Raw genomic sequence first — 17,897 nt, forward strand, 5'->3', positions numbered from 1 at the left:
CTCACTTTTTGATGTATTTAGGGGAGTTAAAAGGATTAAACACAATTCTTGCCCTCAAAGAGCTTTAGGAATGTTGAAAAGTCTCAGAGAAAACAAGTAGTTGAATTTAAGGAGGGCCGAGAGGTGGAAGAGCAGCTCTGGATCTTTGCTTGAACTTTTCTGAAATATGTTAAAGGCATTAAAAAAAAAAAAAAAAAAAAAAAAAAAAGGCAAGTCCATATGGCCACAGCCAAGTATGAACTTTTAAAAAGTGATCTATTATGACAGATGTTAGCATCATGGTATCTTTAAGAAAGGGGAATGAGGAAGCCTTCTGGAGTGCTAGAAATTTCTTGATCTAGGTTTTTGGGTTTTATGATTGTAGTCATCAATGTGTAAGTTATATAACTTTTAGAAATTGCTATAGATTTTTTAAAGTACCTTTTAAAGACTATTTGGACAACTCTTTGAGGACTTCTGCTTATTAAATGGATACGTAGGTTTATAATTTATATTTAAAATTCATCCTTGAATATGGAGTAAATAATTTTAATTCTAGGCCGGGCGCGGTGGCTCAAGCCTGTAATCCCAGCACTTTGGGAGGCCGAGACGGGCGGATCACGAGGTCAGGAGATCGAGACCATCCTGGATAACACGGTGAAACCTCATCTCTACTAAAAATACAAAAAACTAGCCGGGCGAGGTGGTGGCACCTGTAGTCCCAACTACTCAGGAGGCTGAGGCAGGAGAATGGCGTGAACCCGGGAGGCGGAGCTTGCAGTGAGCTGAGATCCGGCCACTGCACTCCAGCCTGGGTGACAGAGTGAGACTCTGTCTCAAAAAAAATAATAATAATAATAATAATTTTAATTCTTTTTATCATATCAACTCATATTCACATATGTTTGGTTAGTGACGTGACAAACCAACTTTTAATCTTTGAGGTAGCTCTACACATAGGAAGATGCCCCTTTGGTCACAATGTTTTCATCTTGTGCTTTCTTTTCAAACACAAGCTGTTCTGCTAAGCAAGAAACAACTGGCTCCTTGGCATCTATAAACAACACTATTCCCAGGACTTGACAAACTACACTATGCAGGGAGCTCAGTCTATTCCTTTAGAGCAATTGTTTCCATTTTGTATCATGCCAAAATCATTCAAAAGTATTATAGAAAGTTCTTTCTCATGCTGAGAACACTCTGAGGTTTTGATCACATGATTTCTGTTGTTTTTACTGAGCTATATTCCCTAAATGCATAAGAAAAAAGAAACATAACCATTTTACCTTATTAAAAAGAACATAATTAATAAGAACATATGCAGCATATTTACCACCTAACCATAATATCATTAACACATGGCAGAAAAAAATCTCTTGGGTTTAAAAATAGCTTTATTTAGCATACCAAAAACACAGAAATATAAGAAAGACCCTACCTAGTATAAACATAAAAATAGTTAAATACCATAATTTAATGTAAACCAAGCATCTTAAAATGTGAAATATTATAATAAAATACATATTATTTACACAGAACCAAGTTAAAGCTACCTCCACAGTTACTGGATCAGATAATCAATCTTGAAGTCATCATTAAAAATGAAACAAACAGAACATCTCTATCTGTACTGGTCAATAGGAAAAGAAGAAATCATTATATTTACTTTAAGGAAGTCTAATTTATTGTGACATTTAGAGCAGGGAGGCAGAAAGTGCCAATTCCAGGATTCCAGACACAACTGCTGCACATGCAGATGTGTAAACCATTCCACGGGAAGACCATCGAGCCCGTTCTTTTATTTAAATGCAAACTGGTTGATTCAATTCAGTTACTCCTTAAGAAACGTACTAAATATATTCTGTAAAAATAAACTTGTAAAAAACAATCAAAGGTGAATGTAGTATCAATCAGGTAAGAAAGGCAAAAGCATAAAAATATATATATTATTCCAAACCCCTTAATTTTAACAAATGCTAAGAAACTCAGTTTATAAAACCAGATGGGGTAGCAAAAGGGATTTTAAAAAATATAAAAGCCAAATCAAACTCAAACCAAACAAACAAACCTAAGATAATGTTTCTTGAAGACAGTGGTATTTTGTTTATCCTATCATTATCATGCAGCAGCCACCATGAGATCTATGGCTGATAAAGCTGTTACTGTGAAGTAGTATGTTATTTGACCAACAGTCTAAAAAGCTATAGTCATTTATCAGTTTAAGCATTTGGCTTTTTGGCTTCAAACATCAACATTCATTCTGATACTGCAATTCAGGTGTCTCTAAAAGGCAGCATTACATCCAATATCAGGAGTTTAAAATGTAAAATAAAGTTGCAAGAAATCACACTTACTAACAGAATATCCTGCTCCTATGTCTAATCCTGTAGCTCTAAAATTTTGGTCTCTGGACCCCTTTATTCCCTTAACATTTATTGAGGATCTGGATGCCAAAGTGCTTTTGTTCATGAGGTTTATATCTATCAATATTTACCATACTAAAAAAAAACTGAAAATTTTTAAAGAATTAATTTATTTAAACATAATAAACCTATTACATGCCAACACAAATAACATTTTATGAAAAATAGCCATATTTTCAAAAACAGAAAAAGAGATTTGTGAGAAGATGGCAATGTTTTACATTTGCAACACTTTTTTTGAGATAGAGTGAAAAGCTAATGTCTTCACATTATAATAAAAATATTTTGATATCATAGTCCCCCCTGAAAGGCTCTCAAGGAACCCAGGGGTCCACAGGCGATGCTTTGAAAACTGCTGATCTAATCTAAAGCCTGACATTAAAGACAAAAAAATGTCCAGACAAAAGGTGTCTTAATTTTCATTTAAAAATAAACAAAAAAATACCCCACACATACATACACAGTTCACTGGGTCAAACACTTCTACCTTTAGCTTTAAATAGAAGCCAAAGATTGATGTGTGCTCATGGCAAAACTAAAAATGCCATTTCTGAGACCAGGGTCAAGATACAATCAATCATTTTTAGTCCATGAAAGCTGCTAAACCTATTAACTAAGCACACATGCCTTAGTTCCCTTTCCAACATTTGCTTAAACCTGTTTGTGCTGTGTGGGCTATCATCTTTCACTTGGCACATTTTCAGAATAGACCAGAGCATGACAGGGGTTCTCTAACAGCCCACACACTCAGATTAGGAATATGTTACCCATTTATGGGGCAGCCTGCTCTATTTCTCACTGTGTGAAAGATCTCATACAATTTAGGAAAACGGGAAAATTATCCTTGAAGCACAATAATAATAACATTACAACTTAGTGTAGATAGCTCTTCACATTTTACAAATTTCTTACATACACACCATCTCATTTGATCCTTGTAAAGATGATATTATCCCCATTTTAGAGTTGAGGAGGTTGAGGTTCAGATATGGTTCTTGCTCAAGGTACAGTGGTGACAAGTATGCGATGGAGGGAGATCTGAGTTCAGGTCATCTGACTTCTACTTCAGGATTCCCCTCAGTGTTACTCCTTCCTTTGGTTCCAGGGCAGGACTGGGGGAGTCCATAGGGATGGAGCTGGAAGCAGCAGGAAATGACACACCTGAAACCTATATTCCTTCTGCCTGCCTCATCAATCATTTTATCCAACGCTGAAAAGGGCTGAAAAGGTTTCGAAGTGGTACAAACATTTCCCTTAACTGACCTAATGAATTTGCCATCAGTGCATACAAAATGAAACTTTATGAAACAACTGTCTTGTTTTCTTTTATTTCTCAGCCAGCTTATGTTGGCAACCCATTGACAGCCTGTTCTCTCTGCTCCAAGAAAAAAGTAAAAACCCTACAGTTAAAAAAAATACCTGGTGAAAATACAAAAGGAAGTAGCAACAACGATGAGATCTGTGTGGGGCTATTACTAGATTTATTGTGAACCTAGCATAACACGGACTTTGCAATCTTCTTATACCAATTGGAGAGCAATATAAAAATCACAGTTCATAATTTAATGGAAAATTACCTCCTAACAATCTTGAGGCAAAGACATCAGCCTATATAAAAATATTAAGAAAATAATTTCAAAAATTTTATTTTAACTAAACTCTTAAGGGCTTGAAAATTCTGTGGCAGTAGGAGAGAGTATAGAACGTACAGTAAAAGGCAATAAAACAGTGAGAATAATTTTACCATCCATGAGTAAAGGAGTAATGGGTATCTACTGCCTGTCATTAATCCACACATATATCTATTTTAGAAATTACTTCATTGCCTGGAAATCTGTCTCATCAAGATGTTAATATACATGACAGGAGATATTCAAGATGCTAAGAAAACACTGTTTAATTTTGGAAGTCGGGGGGGGGTGGTCAACCAAAAAAAAAATCCCTATTACAAAACAAGCCGAATGCTACCAAAGACCTTATTGCTATCTGCTGTAAGCAAGTTATCAGTAGCTTACGCATTATTGCTCACACACACTCTTTCTCTTTCTATTTATAACATCAAGAATGAGTATGTGTAATTTTTTTCTTTTTAAGGTAGATGAAGAATTATCAAGTTAACAAAAGCCAGTCAGAATTAGAAAACTTGATAAGTACATCCAGTTTGCAAAAATCTACAGCATGTCACTGGCTATTACACAAATTCTTGGTACCCTTGTTTTGCAATTTTGGTGAGTAATGCTCTCTTTCCAGGTGATTTAGGTAGAAGTTAATGGATTTGTAGGACAGTTTTACATATACTGTGTTGATACATACACATGTATATATGCCTATACACACATATATACACTTACATGTATGTCTCATCACATCACTGAAAGACCCCATTAGTATGTTTTCCCTCTTCATATATTTCCCCTAGCAAAAATGAGCATGGATAATGATTCTATAACAAGAAACAAAACTAAAGAAAATAAAACCAGAAAGTATGAAGTGGTATGCTGTAAGAGTCCAATAAAATAAGTCAATGAACATTTATGTAGTGGTAAAGTGCTAGAAAGTTCTTTCATTAGTATTTTAAAAATGATTAGAGTAAAAAGAAGTTTGCAGCTTCATTTGATGGTGGTGACCACAGGCACCATAGGAATGGCACTGGCTGAGTTGGAGTTGACTATGTCCTCATACTCCGGGGGTGGGTCTAAATGAGGTTCTGTTTCACTCCTCTGCAGGTTCACCTGGCCAGTGGCTTCCTCATAGGTTGGTGGGGGATCACAATTGGACAGGCGAGTAGAGACGGAATCTGAGCGCCCAACTACGTATCCCAGAAAGCCTGGAGACAATCCACTGCTGTCAAACACTTCATCTGGTGGGGGGGGTGGGGTGATAATATTAAGGTGCTGAGGGAAAGGAATGTGGCCTTCAGTCACTGTCTGTCTACGAGTTTTGTTTCTTAGGAAGCATCTCCAGATTAGGAAAATGACAAGGAGGATAATGAAGAGGCCAAAGATTAATGGAAAGGTAAGGTAAAATTGAAACCAGTCACTTCCTCGGTTACTCTCCCCTTGTTGCGCTTTTGTGTAGGTGCTCCAAAACTCCTTCTGAAAATACAATACAAAATAAATAGAAAATCAGTATGAATAAAAGATGGAAAATACCAGATGAATAAATGTCTGGGTTCAATGAACAAAATGAACAAAAACCCAAAACCAAATTTGCTGAACCAAAGGACCTACAGTCCATATTTTCCATGTGACAAGAAATTACAAATACATTATTGTACACATTCTGGATCCTCCCTAAAATGGTCAATCAGAATCCAAGAGTGTTTTTTAAGACTTGGAGTTATTTATATTTTCAGCTATGACACTTTAGAGGGAAAAATAAGTAATGAGGGTTTTCCCCTTTACTAATTATACCAAATACTTTACTGTTAAAATATGTTAAATATCATCGCTCTCCATATCCAACTACAAGATTCTCATCTCATGATCCCTATAATCATTAACAGTATGTACAAGTTTAGGCTGTTGTAGTCTTTCAGTGCTCAAACACTCCAGAAACACCTTGTTTTCTAATGGTTCTCTTTGGGGGTTCTTGCCACCAGACATTCCTCCTCAGCTCCCTCTCCACCCCCAGAGTTTAGTACACAGGTGGTGACTGAAGGTCAAAATTACATATTGTTCCTAGGAGAGACCTCAGGCTAGTGAAGAAACTGCATTAGGTTACTTCTAAACCTGTACCTTAATCCCAAATGAAAAGTAATCCAGTAGTTCAAGACTTTACCGTATGTAGGGGGAAGTATTTAAAAGATAAAAAAGCAACTTGACCCAATTACTAGTTATGAAACCTGGGCAAGTTACTCCTTTAAGCCTCGGTTTCCTCACTTGTAAAATGGTACAATACAAACCTACCTTATAGGTTGCCTGTGCATTAAGTGAGATAACATTTATAACACATCTAATTAAGTCCCTGGCATATAAATACTCAATACATATTAGTGATTATAATTAATTTTATATATTATAATCGAATCTCTGCTTCAAAATGACTGATTACCTATCCCTTACTTTGATACAAAGACCACCCACAATTGCAATGCTATTGACTCCATTTATCAAAGTGCTTTTTTCACAGTCATATTTATTTGCAGGTATTACGAGTCACTAATAATATTTGAAATGTCTTCCATTTCATATTATTTAATTATCTGGCATCAAGGGAGGGAGCCCTTGGAATGCAAATTGGAAAAAGAAATGCTGAGGAGAGGAGTTAGCTCACTACACGAATGGACAAATGGAGTTGGATTACACCTGAAATTCTGAACTCAGATGTCCCATGGGGGCATGGAATTTAGATAAAACACCAAATCTGGTCCAAACTAATACTATGGGCACTAAAGCTGCTTGTTTTATAGTCATATATTTTACTTCACTTAGTCATATAACCTTTTAAAGAACCCTGTGGTCATAATAATGACTCCCGAATGAGATCTCTAAGGTACATTATTACTCCAACATTCTATAATTCTAAGAGGAACTGGACATGTTGTAAGAAATATTGTATGATTTACTAAAGGCTGTACAGGTTCGCAATGAATTTCACCTAAAAATCCATATGAAAATATGCAAGATTCAATATTTTAAAAAGCCCAAAGAAGAAAAAGTAGAGTCTAGATACAGCAATCATCTCAGGATAATATCTAATATCTGAAATTGTCAAAGGACTCATTTGTTTCACTATTATGGAAATATATTCACAGGTAAAAACTATTAAATATAGATATATGAAGACTTTTTACACAATAAATTTGCTCCTAAAATTGCACATGATTAACTTTTTATATAACTGTCACTTTTAGGATTGAGAAAAGTTAATTATATAAAACTTCACTCATGTAAAAACAGCAAAAATGGGGCTGGGTGCAGTGGCTCACGCTTGTAATCTCAGCATTTTGGGAGGCTGAGGCAGGTGGATCACCTGAGGTGAAGAGTTCAAGACCAGCCTGACCAACATGGAGAAACCCGGTCTCTACTAAAAATACAAAATTAGCCGGGCACGGTGGTGCATGCCTGTAGTTGCAGCTACTCGGGAGGCTGAGGCAGGAGAACTGCTTGAAACTGGGAGTCAGAGGCTGGGAGTGAGCTGAGATTGCGTCATTGCATTCCAACCTGGGCAACAAGAGCGAAACTCTGTCTCAACAAAACAAAAACAGTAAAAATGAAAACAAATCACTTGTAGTTCCATCATAAAGATGTAAGCAGTATTTTTAGGTTTACATCATTTTAAAAATTGCTTTACATCTCTTTCTCCTGTACACTTGCCAATCACAGTTGCACTCCTAAAAAACAACAGACTCTTTTACAAATTTGGAATCAAACTGCACCAAATAAAATAAAATAAACTTATCAAGTATCTGATCCATAGTAAATTTTCCTTTATCTGCAGGTGAGACTTTAACCTCTCTCTTCCCAGTCTCTCAGGTCACCACTTCCTTTTACTCTATTTCAATTTATCCAAAAATATCAATAAATATATGTGATTTAAATAATTATATGATGCTAATCTTAGAAAAATATAATAAAATGTGGCTCTTTTATATTGTCCACATTACTTTGGAATACCCAAGGATTAATCTACATAAATCTTTTTTGCATGTTTGCTTGCATAATTCAATTTCTCTGTTTTTTGGCATTCTGGGAAATAAAAAAATTTTAGTCTAATTCTTTCCACTTTGGAAAAAAGTTACAGAAAAATAATCGGGCATTTATTTTTAATGGATAAAAACAAAGCTTAGGCAAAAACTGAATGAGTAAACCAGATTTTAATTTTACAGGTAGCAACTTACTTAATCCTTAACAATAAAATACTGTAGGCTCTGTTATCATCCTCACTTTGCAGATGAGGAAATGGAGGCTCAGAGAGGTTACATAACGATAAAGTCAAGGTCATTTAACATCTAAACATTGGAGCTGGGATTTCAACCCAAGAGTCTGCCACCAGAGCAAACCAATAAGCAATCTGCCTTGATGTATAAGTAATTTGGAATCAGTTTGGCTACTTTCCTAAAATTCAGTCTTCCACCATTTTCAATGTGTAGTCAAAAGCAAGCTGCCTCATTTTACAGATTAAATACTTTCAACTAAGTTCACAATGATCTAAATAAAAACACAATGACAGATTTATTTGGAAAAGAGACTGATACGTCCTTGAGGCCAGAGGGTCAGAAGAAAATTCATGTGAAATCAGCTCTAATAATTATCATTCAAACAAATAATTTCAAAGTATGTTTCTGTAAGCTATTTATACAGTTCCTTTTCTTTTCAAATCAACAATAAGGTATTTAGAATAAGCAAATGATTTCAAGACTTGGTAGAGCAGTGCTTTAGAAGGATTTAACATTAGTGGCAGGCAATAATGTGGCACAAACGTGTGTGCCTAAACAAGAATTACTATCATAAATTGAATCATACTTTTATAGCAATCTTAAGCATGATGTAAAAGAGTGAATGAAGAAAAGAGTCATTATAGGAACTCTATAGTTTTAGCTCAGGATAAAATTAAACAAGTGATAAACACAATCTGGAGCTGCCAGAGAGGTCCGACAACCATTTCAGAGGGAAGAGTCCCAAGAGGTAGACGTTTCATCCTGTAAGCTGAGTGCTAGAACAAAATGCAGTAGGTGCAAGATTCTTACAAAGAATATTTGTTTCCCTTTTATAAAATGTGTGCTTTTTTGTTTTGAATGTTCTCACTGCCATTTACGAACAGAATTTGAGTGACTCAAGGCCTGACCTCAAGGCTTTCATAATTGGAAAGATAGTAGAGTGGGGCATGTTTTGCAATCTGATCAATCAGCTCAGAACCTACATTAAAAAGTTGGGAAGTGGATGATTTTCCCAGTGAGTTTGTACTGATGAGGAGGGCCTAGCAGCATCTATATACAGCTCTCCTACAGCTTCTCCCTATCCTTGAAAGAGAATGCCATTAAAGGGGAGGAAGGACCTTAGGAGACGAGCGACTAAAAACCAATCCTAACTCCAAAAGTTGCCTTGTTGAGAGTAGAAAGCAGAAATACCCCCAAGTTGGAAAATCCAAGCAAGTGTAGTCCAACATTTTAAGATTCCTTATCAAAAGTGATACTCTAGGGAAAATGGCTGGACTTACAAGTCACTTAACATCTTTGGGTCAATTTCTTTGTCTCTAAGGTAGTAACATGCATATCTAAGCTATGAAAAAGTAGAAAAGATAATTTTTAAATTGATACATAATGTGGAGGTGTGGTAGCACAAACCTGTACCCTCAGCTACTTCAGAGGCTGAGGTGTGAGGGTCCCTTGAACCCAGGAGTTAGAGACAAACCTGGGAAACATAGGGAGATTCCAGCTCTTTAAAAAGTATCTTAAAAGATATGTTTTAAAGTATCTTAAAAGATACGTTTTGTATTATTTTGTCAAAAAGTAAGGTATTATCTTGAAAACTGTCAGTAGAAGATGGACAAGTTACTGGGAAACAATATTATGCTGGGCATGATAAGCATCAATTCAATTTACTGCCAGTTGAAGATGATATGGCTGGGGGATGGAGAAGACCAAAGGTTGGTGGCATGCTGTTTCAATTAATTATGGGCACTATACTTTGCAAGGTGGCACACAGGTTACATAAATTCTCATAATTTAGATGGAATTATTTGGAAATGGTTATGGTTTGGATTCAGGACACCTGAATGGAACTGAAGCAGGAGAATAGGGTCTGGAGACAAGGAGCTTTCACTTGAGCCTGTGACTGGTCACAGGCCGAGTCTTCATTTGCATAGGGTGTAACTCCACTTCAGCCTTCAATTGGTTGCAGGACAAGTCTTCATTTGTATAGGGTATAACTTCACTTCAGCCTCTGGTCACAGGTCAGGTGTTCATTTACACAGGGTGTAACCAATAGGAAACCTCTAAAGGGTACTTAAACCCCAGAAGATTTTGCAACCGGTGCTCTTTAGCCACGTGTTTCTTCAGCTCCTCCTCTGTGGAGCGTACTTTTGCTTCAATAAATCTATGCTTTTGTTGCTTCATTCTTTTGTTGCTTTGTTTGTGCGTTTTGTCCAATTCTTTGCTCAACACATCAAGAACCTGGATGACTCGTCAAGACCCTACACTGGTAACAGAACCAAAGAAGTGGGGGGATTGGTACCTGTCCTGGTGTAATAAGCAAAAGGAGGAATCCCAAGTCCCAGAATATCACTAGTGACCAGTATGTAAATTGACTGTTGAAAACTCATTCTTTTATATCGTTAAGGAGAGAAGCATAAGGTGCAGGATCCTGTGAATTATGTTACTATTTGGTATATATACATGCATGTGTACTTCTCCATAAAACAAAAGTTTGTAAGTGCTATGGTTTGGATGTGGTTTCTTCTCGCTAAAACTCATGTTGGTGTTGAACATATCCAGGGATTTTGAAAGACATTATTGTTATGGCAAGGCAGACTTAAAAGTAATCGTCCTAGCTACTACATGTTTCCAAGATTTTTGCAACATATTGAAGAGAATATTATTAATGAAAACATTTTGAAAGAAATAAAATTAGAGATATTGTTGCATCTCACTTCTCTATCTCAAACTTGTAGCCATTTCTTTCCAGAAGAAAAATTTGAAACATTAAGGGAAAACAGTTGGGTAAAAGATACATTTGCTTTTTGAAACCCTGAATCAATAATTGAGCTAAACTTGGTACCTGAAGAAGAAAATGAATTATTGCAGCTTAGTTCTTCACATACATTGAAGAATGATTATGAGACCTTAAGTTTATCAGCATTTTGATTAAGGTAAAGGAAGACTTTCCATTGTTAAGTAGAAAGAGTGTCCTGCTATTACTACCATTCACCACAACTAGTTTGTGTGAACTAGGGGTTTCTATCTTAATCCTGTTAAAAACAAAGGAAAGAAATGAGCTGAATGGTGTACCAGCTATGCGGGTAGCATTGTCTTCCTGTGTTCCAGATTGGAATGAATTTATGAACAGGCAAGCACACTCATCATTGTAAATAAAATCTTACCTAGTTTTTGTTTTTGTATTTCTTATTTTGTAGTATTTTTCTGTGTTATATTTAAATGGTACTATAACATTGTGTGTGATACCTTTGTTATGTTTTAATTTTTGTTATATTTAATAAAATTATTTTATGTTCATTGAAAAAAAAAAAAAAAAAAAAACAACTCATGTTGGAAGTTAAATTACCAGTGTGGCAGTGTTGGGAGGTGGGCTGTAGTGGGAGGTGTTTGAGTCTGGGGTGGCACATGAATGTCTTGGTGCCCTTCTCACTGTAGTCAGTGAATTCTTGCTTTGGAGAGACTGGATTAGTTCTCACAGGTATGGATTAGTTTCCAAGAGAGTGGGTTGTTATAAAGGAAGGTTCCTCCTCAGGTTTGGTCCCTCTTCACACATGCCTACTTCTGCTTTGACCTTCTCTGCTATGTCACGGCAGAGCACAAAAGCCCCCAACAAAATCTGAGTAGATACCAGCCCCATCCCCCTTGAATCTACCAGCCTGCAGAACTGTCAGCTAAATAAATCTCCTCTCTATAAATTAGTCTCAGGGATTCTGTCATAGTAACACACAAAAGAGGTGAAGATAGAAAGGATATACGGAAAACTCCTAAGGAAGGTAACCTTTCAGTGGGGCTGGTATGAAAGACACTTGAGAGCCTGCAGGCAGGGACATGAGGAAGCCTTCATCACATATCATTTTACATATTTTACTTCTGAACATTATGGATGTATTACTTCTTCTAACACTTAAAGAAATGCATTATTTCTGGGAAGTCAACAGGTACAGATAACCCATTCTAGAAACCTGGCTATGAATTACAGGTTGAGATAGCAGCCTGTAATAAAGATGCAGGCAAAGTTTAGGGACCTGTGTAGACTAATTTCGATTTATTACTAGGAATAGGACACACTGTTACTCACCACCTCCCCCAAAAAATTCAGTATTGCCTTAATAAGGATGAAGGAGTAAAATGGCTGTTGGCTAAGTAACTAAAAGTATCTTCTATACTCCTCTTACATGGACGTGCTATATTAAATCATTATCATCTTAGGTTAAATTAATACAGTACATTGCTTTCATTTCTGCTACACATTGTGTGTGATAATAGGGAAATTACGCACCAAACTGCAATGACCATATTGGAGGTATAAAGACAATTGCACATTTAAAAATATTTGGTGGCTTTAGGTAAATTCAGGGCCTGTGATAAATTACTATACAATGGGATTGGTAAACATTTTTTTGTTAAGAACTAGATAGTAAACATTTTAGACTTTGTAGGACATATGGTCTTAGTCTCACATACTAACTCTACCTTTGCAGCATGAACCCAGCAACAGGCAATATGTAAATCAATGGCCATGCACCTGTTCTAATTAAACTTTATTTATAAGAATAGATGGTGGATTATATTTGGCTTCTAGGTCATATGCTTTTAGGCCATATTGTTTCCAACCCATGCTTGTGAAAAAACAAATGGGTTGCCAAATCGTATATAAAACAGAATGATTAAAAGTGTGCACATGTTATATGTGTGTGGAACATAAACACAAATGAGAAAGTTTCCAAGTCTTTCTAGATATTTGTCAATTCAATAATTGTTGTTGAAATTACAGTAAGTTTTTGGTGTTTGGTGCAGTATGTGCATGGGGACATGACTGAGTACGTTGTTTAAGTTCAAGCATCAGTATCATTTTTCAGTATCCCAGGTTATCCCAAGGTACAGCTGGGGTAGAGAACCAGGACGTTAAAGCAGTGCTTCACAAACTTCAGTGTGCATACTCATCACCTGGGAGCCTGTTAAAATGCAGATTCTAATACTGTAGTTCTGGGGTGGAGCTTGAGATTTTGCATTGCTAACGAGCTCTCAGTTTAGATTGATGCTGTTGGTCCAGACCAACTTTGAGCAGCAAGATGCTAACACTGGTTTTCAATGTCTGGGATGCGTAGGTCCTGCCTCAGAAGCTTAAGTATTTGATCTAGGCATTGAAATTTTTTAAAACCTCTGCAGGTGATTTGAATGTGCAGCAAAGCTTGAGAGCCTCTATGCCAAAGCTCATGATGATGTATTGATTTTAGTTATGTTATCAGTGGCTCTAATGTGTTCCCTTTTTCTCATTCTCCTGCCAAGTGCCGCCTAGCCATTCCTCTCCTTTTCAGCTCCAAACATCCAGATGAAGGTGGGGATCTGGGTTAGAACTTCATCCTGTTGCTCTTGTCGGTCTCTGAGGAGTAGGAGGAAGTTAAGGGTGGAAATAGGAGGCTCAGGCAACCTGGGTTTGGGAAGAACAAGCACAGTATTCTAGGGGTGAATTCAAGGGAAAGCTGGTTGAGATAGAATTGGTGGGGATTACCACCGAAAGCTATCACAACAAAAGCTGTCTCCAGTCTTCAGCCTGTGTGTGGGACAGCAAAATCAGCCACGTACCCTTCTGAGTTCTGGTGGCACCTGACAACCAAACCAGGTTCTAAGGGTTTTCCCACCTCTGTATGCAGGGTGACATGATGGGTAGAAATGCAGTGCTAATGTATACAAGTGAAGTCTTTCCCCCAAAGCATAAATAATACAAAGGATCTTAGAAGTGAGTGGAGGGTGACGATGGTGATTATGATGGTAACTCACAGCTACCACATAATGTATTTATACCATGGCAGGCACAGCTGTAAGTGATTTACATACATTAACTTATTTAATCTCAGCAACCCAATGAGGTTGATGTTTTTGTTATCTCTATTTTATATATGAAGAAACTGAGGCACAAAAAAATTTAATGATTTGAGCAAGTCAAGATGAATGGCTAAGCTGGGATTTGAACCCAGGCAATCTGAAGTTAAGAAACCACTATAGCAAACTGTCTCTCCAAAGTACGAAAGTAAGAAGAATCCTTTTAAAAATGTAAACAGTCATAAAGAGATGCTCACTTTGTTCTTCCTCATATCTAGGAGAGAAAATATATATATATGATCTGAGACAAAGTCAGGGAGGGGAGAGATCCTCAAATCAGGCAGACAAAGAAATACAGTGAGAGGACCAAGTTAGACTTAGAATAGTAAAGGGGCAAAAATACCTTCTGAAAACTTAAATGACCATAATCCTCCTTTTTAAGAAAGTGTTAAAGTACAGTTATGAAATAAGGTAATTATTGCATTGCTAAACTTGTTCATATTTTACTACTCTTCAAACCAGTTAGCTTTAAAAAGACTCGAGGTACACATGTAACTTTGAATACTACATACAAAACCTGTAATTTTTATCTTTTATATAATAATCTACATGTAGTACTGAAGGAACAAAATGTTTCGAGCAGTTTTTCAGAAACATGCATAATCTAACGTTTACATACTAATTTCATCTGTTTAGGTAGAGAATAGGCTAAAAGATATGGCAGAGTTGTGAAAGGAGAGAGAAAAAAAAACGTACGCTTACATCACTACCATTTCTCTAAGGAATCTTTTTCTTACTGGGAGATAACTTCATTCTATCCATAGCCATAAGACAAGATAACAGAACTCTTCTCCACGTCTAGAAAGGAGAAACCAGAGGTCACACTGACATCAGGATAAGCTGATTTGAAAATACACTGGGAGTGGACAATGGGGTCCATAGTCTGGAATAAGGTAATGGTCAGGTGGGACCAGAAATTCTCTGGGTGTTCAAACATCTCAACTATCCCCTAAATGTTAGCTGCCCTGAGCTTGGGGATGGATTTGTCACACTCTCTCTTACACTCTTTTTCTGGTGAGCTCATCCAATCACATGACTTCAATACCATCTATAATGTCTCCCTTATGTATATTTCCAAAGCTGACATTCATTTTTCCATCTACTTGATTGATGTTTCCATTTGGATATATAATAAGGAGCTAAGATTTCACATGACATGTATTCCCCAACCCTCTACCCTAGGTGTCCCCACTGCAAATGTCCTGAGGTTAATAATAGCACCATCAACCCAGGTGCTCAAGATCAAACACCAGAACTTATTGTTTTCATCTCCCAGTCCTCACCTTCTGTCCATGAGCAAAACTTGTCACCTTGTCCAAAATCCATCTGGAACTAGTGAATCTCTCTTCATTTCCTCAGCCTCTATCACAGTTCAAGCCACACTAGGCTCTCACCTGGATCAGCTACAATGGTTCTACCTGTTCTGTACCTTCAACTCTCCCCAATCCCTCTACATTCCTCAAAGCAGCCAGTCACTGGCTTAACAGCTGGGGGTATTTAATCTACTTTCTATTCATATCACAAATTTGACCTCCAACTTTGACCTTATATTTTTCAGTCCTTCTACTGAGGTATATTTTTTCCGTATTAGTTTATTGGAAGAAATACACAATTGAAAGAATAAAAACAGGAGTAGAGGATTTGTAAGGGCAATATGCAGGAAATCACCCCCATATCTGTGGGGAAGTCAACTTAAGGCTCAGTCCCATTATCACTGTCACTCTGGGTGAGCTTGCCAAAGAGGTACTCTGCCTTGCTGTCACCCAGAGCCCCCATCTCGCTGTCTAGAAACAAGAAAATTTATCATGTGCTTATTTTTTTAAAAAGTGCTCATGATGTTCATGAAAAGTTGAAGACCCCCCTTTATTTTAATCCCTGCCCAATCCCACTCCCTTCACTTCTTCCCCAGAGGCAGCCACTAGGATGAATTCCATACCATGTTTTACATGCACATGCACTCACAGATACCATGGCCCAAGACTGTCCAACCCACCTGACCCCACCCACCTCATCCATCTCACCTCACCCCACCCCATCCCACATGCCCTCAGAGTTTATAAGGGGAAGACTAATGTGTTTTCCAGAGGCCCATAGAATACCTTTCCCTTCCACCCCCGCAGATCCTGAGCTGCACGCAGATGGGACAGGGCTGGGTGGAAAGATTGCTGGATACCTACTTTAAACCTGCATGGGGATGTGCCGATTCCTAAAAGGTGAGAGTGGTGCAGGCACACATCAACTGGACACCTTTATTGCTTTGAGAACAGATAATTTTATTGCCAATAATGGTAACACTGAAAGGAGAAAAACTGAAGAGAACGTTCTGAAAGGGCAACATGCACACCCCGCCTGGTGGCCTGACCCAGGGAAAGCACACTGTGGCTGTGGGGCCCATCTTGGCTCAGGGGTCTTCCTCGCTGCTGCCCAGAGTGAGCTTGTCAAACAGGTACTCTGCCAGGCCTGCTTCTGGGGCCCACGTCTTGCACAGGTTGCTCAGGTAATCACCCAGCTCTTTGATGGCCTTGGCCTGCTGGTTCAGGAAGTGGCTCTCCAGGAAGTCGCACAGCTGGGAGTCACCTTTCTCCATGGTCAGCTGGTGCAGCTCCAGGAGGCTCTGGCTGACACTCTTCTCCAGGTGGAAGGCGCACTCCATGGCCTCGAGCCCACTCTCCGTCTTGACGCTCTGACTTCCTGATGTAGTGAAAGCAGATGCAGCCACCGTGCTGGTTCTGCAGCCTCATCAGCTCCTGGGTGTGCTCCCTCTTCTTGTGCAACTGGCGCAGGAAGTAGCGGCCAAAGTGCTCCAGGGCTGCGTCATCCTGGTCTAAGTAGAAGGCCACGGACAGGTACACGTTGGAGGCATGGAATCCCAGGTTGATGTGGTTGTTGACAGCGGCCTTGCAGTTAGGGTGGTAGTTCTGATGCACCTGCAACATTGGGGTGGCGGCCATGGCGGGCACCTTGGGGCGCCGTGAGCAGGCAGGCGGGAGCTGTGGTGGTACTGGTTGGCTGAAGGCGGATGGTTAATGGCGGAAAGGGCCGGAAGTGGGTATTTGGGTCCATTATCGGGGGAGGGGTACATTCCTTTTCAGTGGAAGTGGGCAGGGAGGAGAATGAGCACTACGTTCCGTGTGCAACCCAGTGAACTCTGCACTGTCTAACCTGTGTCCAATTTTTAGCTTTGCAGTAACATTTCTAATGTCCAAGGACTTTCTATTATCCCTTAATTGGTCCCCTCTGTAATAGCTTCTTCTCGTTTTATAAACCTATTGTTTTCTTAAATTCTGAGAATATCAATTTGATATTTTTGGTAACATTCTCTTCTGTTTCCTGTATTATAGCTCCTTCCAGATTTAGTTCTGTTTTGTCTAGAGTTTGCCTTGAGTTTAAATATTTTAAAATAGATGGCCAGGCATGGTATCTCACACCTATAAATTCCAGCACTTTGGGAGGCCAAGGTAGGAGGATCACTTGAGTCCAGGAGTTTGAGACCAGCCTAGGCAACATGATGGGACCTTGTCTGCATACAGATTTTTTTTTTTTTTTAATTAGCCAGGCATGGTGGCATGCACCTGTGGTCCCCAGCTACTTGGGAGGCTGAGATGGGAGGATCACTTGAGCACAGAAAGTTGAGGCTGCAATGAGCCATGTTCACAGTTGCACTCCAGCCTTGGCAACAGAACAAGACCCTGTCTCAATTTTAAAACAATAATAAAATAAAATAAAATAAAATA

At 38.2% G+C, this 17,897-nt stretch overlaps 1 protein-coding gene and 1 pseudogene across 2 annotated transcripts in view; both read right to left on the reverse strand.

Annotated features, from left to right (window-relative positions):
• Positions 1–1,351: 1,351 nt before the first annotated feature.
• The window catches only part of PRRG1 (proline rich and Gla domain 1), a 112,846-nt gene continuing 96,300 nt past the window's right edge, over positions 1,352–17,897 (reverse strand). For both annotated transcript variants that reach the window (XM_023202673.1, XM_023202672.1), the window contains exon 4: positions 1,352–5,497. In XM_023202673.1, coding sequence (XP_023058441.1) covers positions 5,012–5,497 — 486 coding nt within the window. In that variant the 3' untranslated portion in view covers positions 1,352–5,011. The remainder of the gene's footprint in view (positions 5,498–17,897) is intronic.
• On the reverse strand, positions 16,399–17,114 carry LOC111536329 (annotated as a pseudogene).

The sequence above is a fragment of the Piliocolobus tephrosceles genome, chromosome 12 (assembly GCF_002776525.5).
Source record: "Piliocolobus tephrosceles isolate RC106 chromosome 12, ASM277652v3, whole genome shotgun sequence".
Lineage (NCBI taxonomy): Eukaryota > Metazoa > Chordata > Mammalia > Primates > Cercopithecidae > Piliocolobus > Piliocolobus tephrosceles.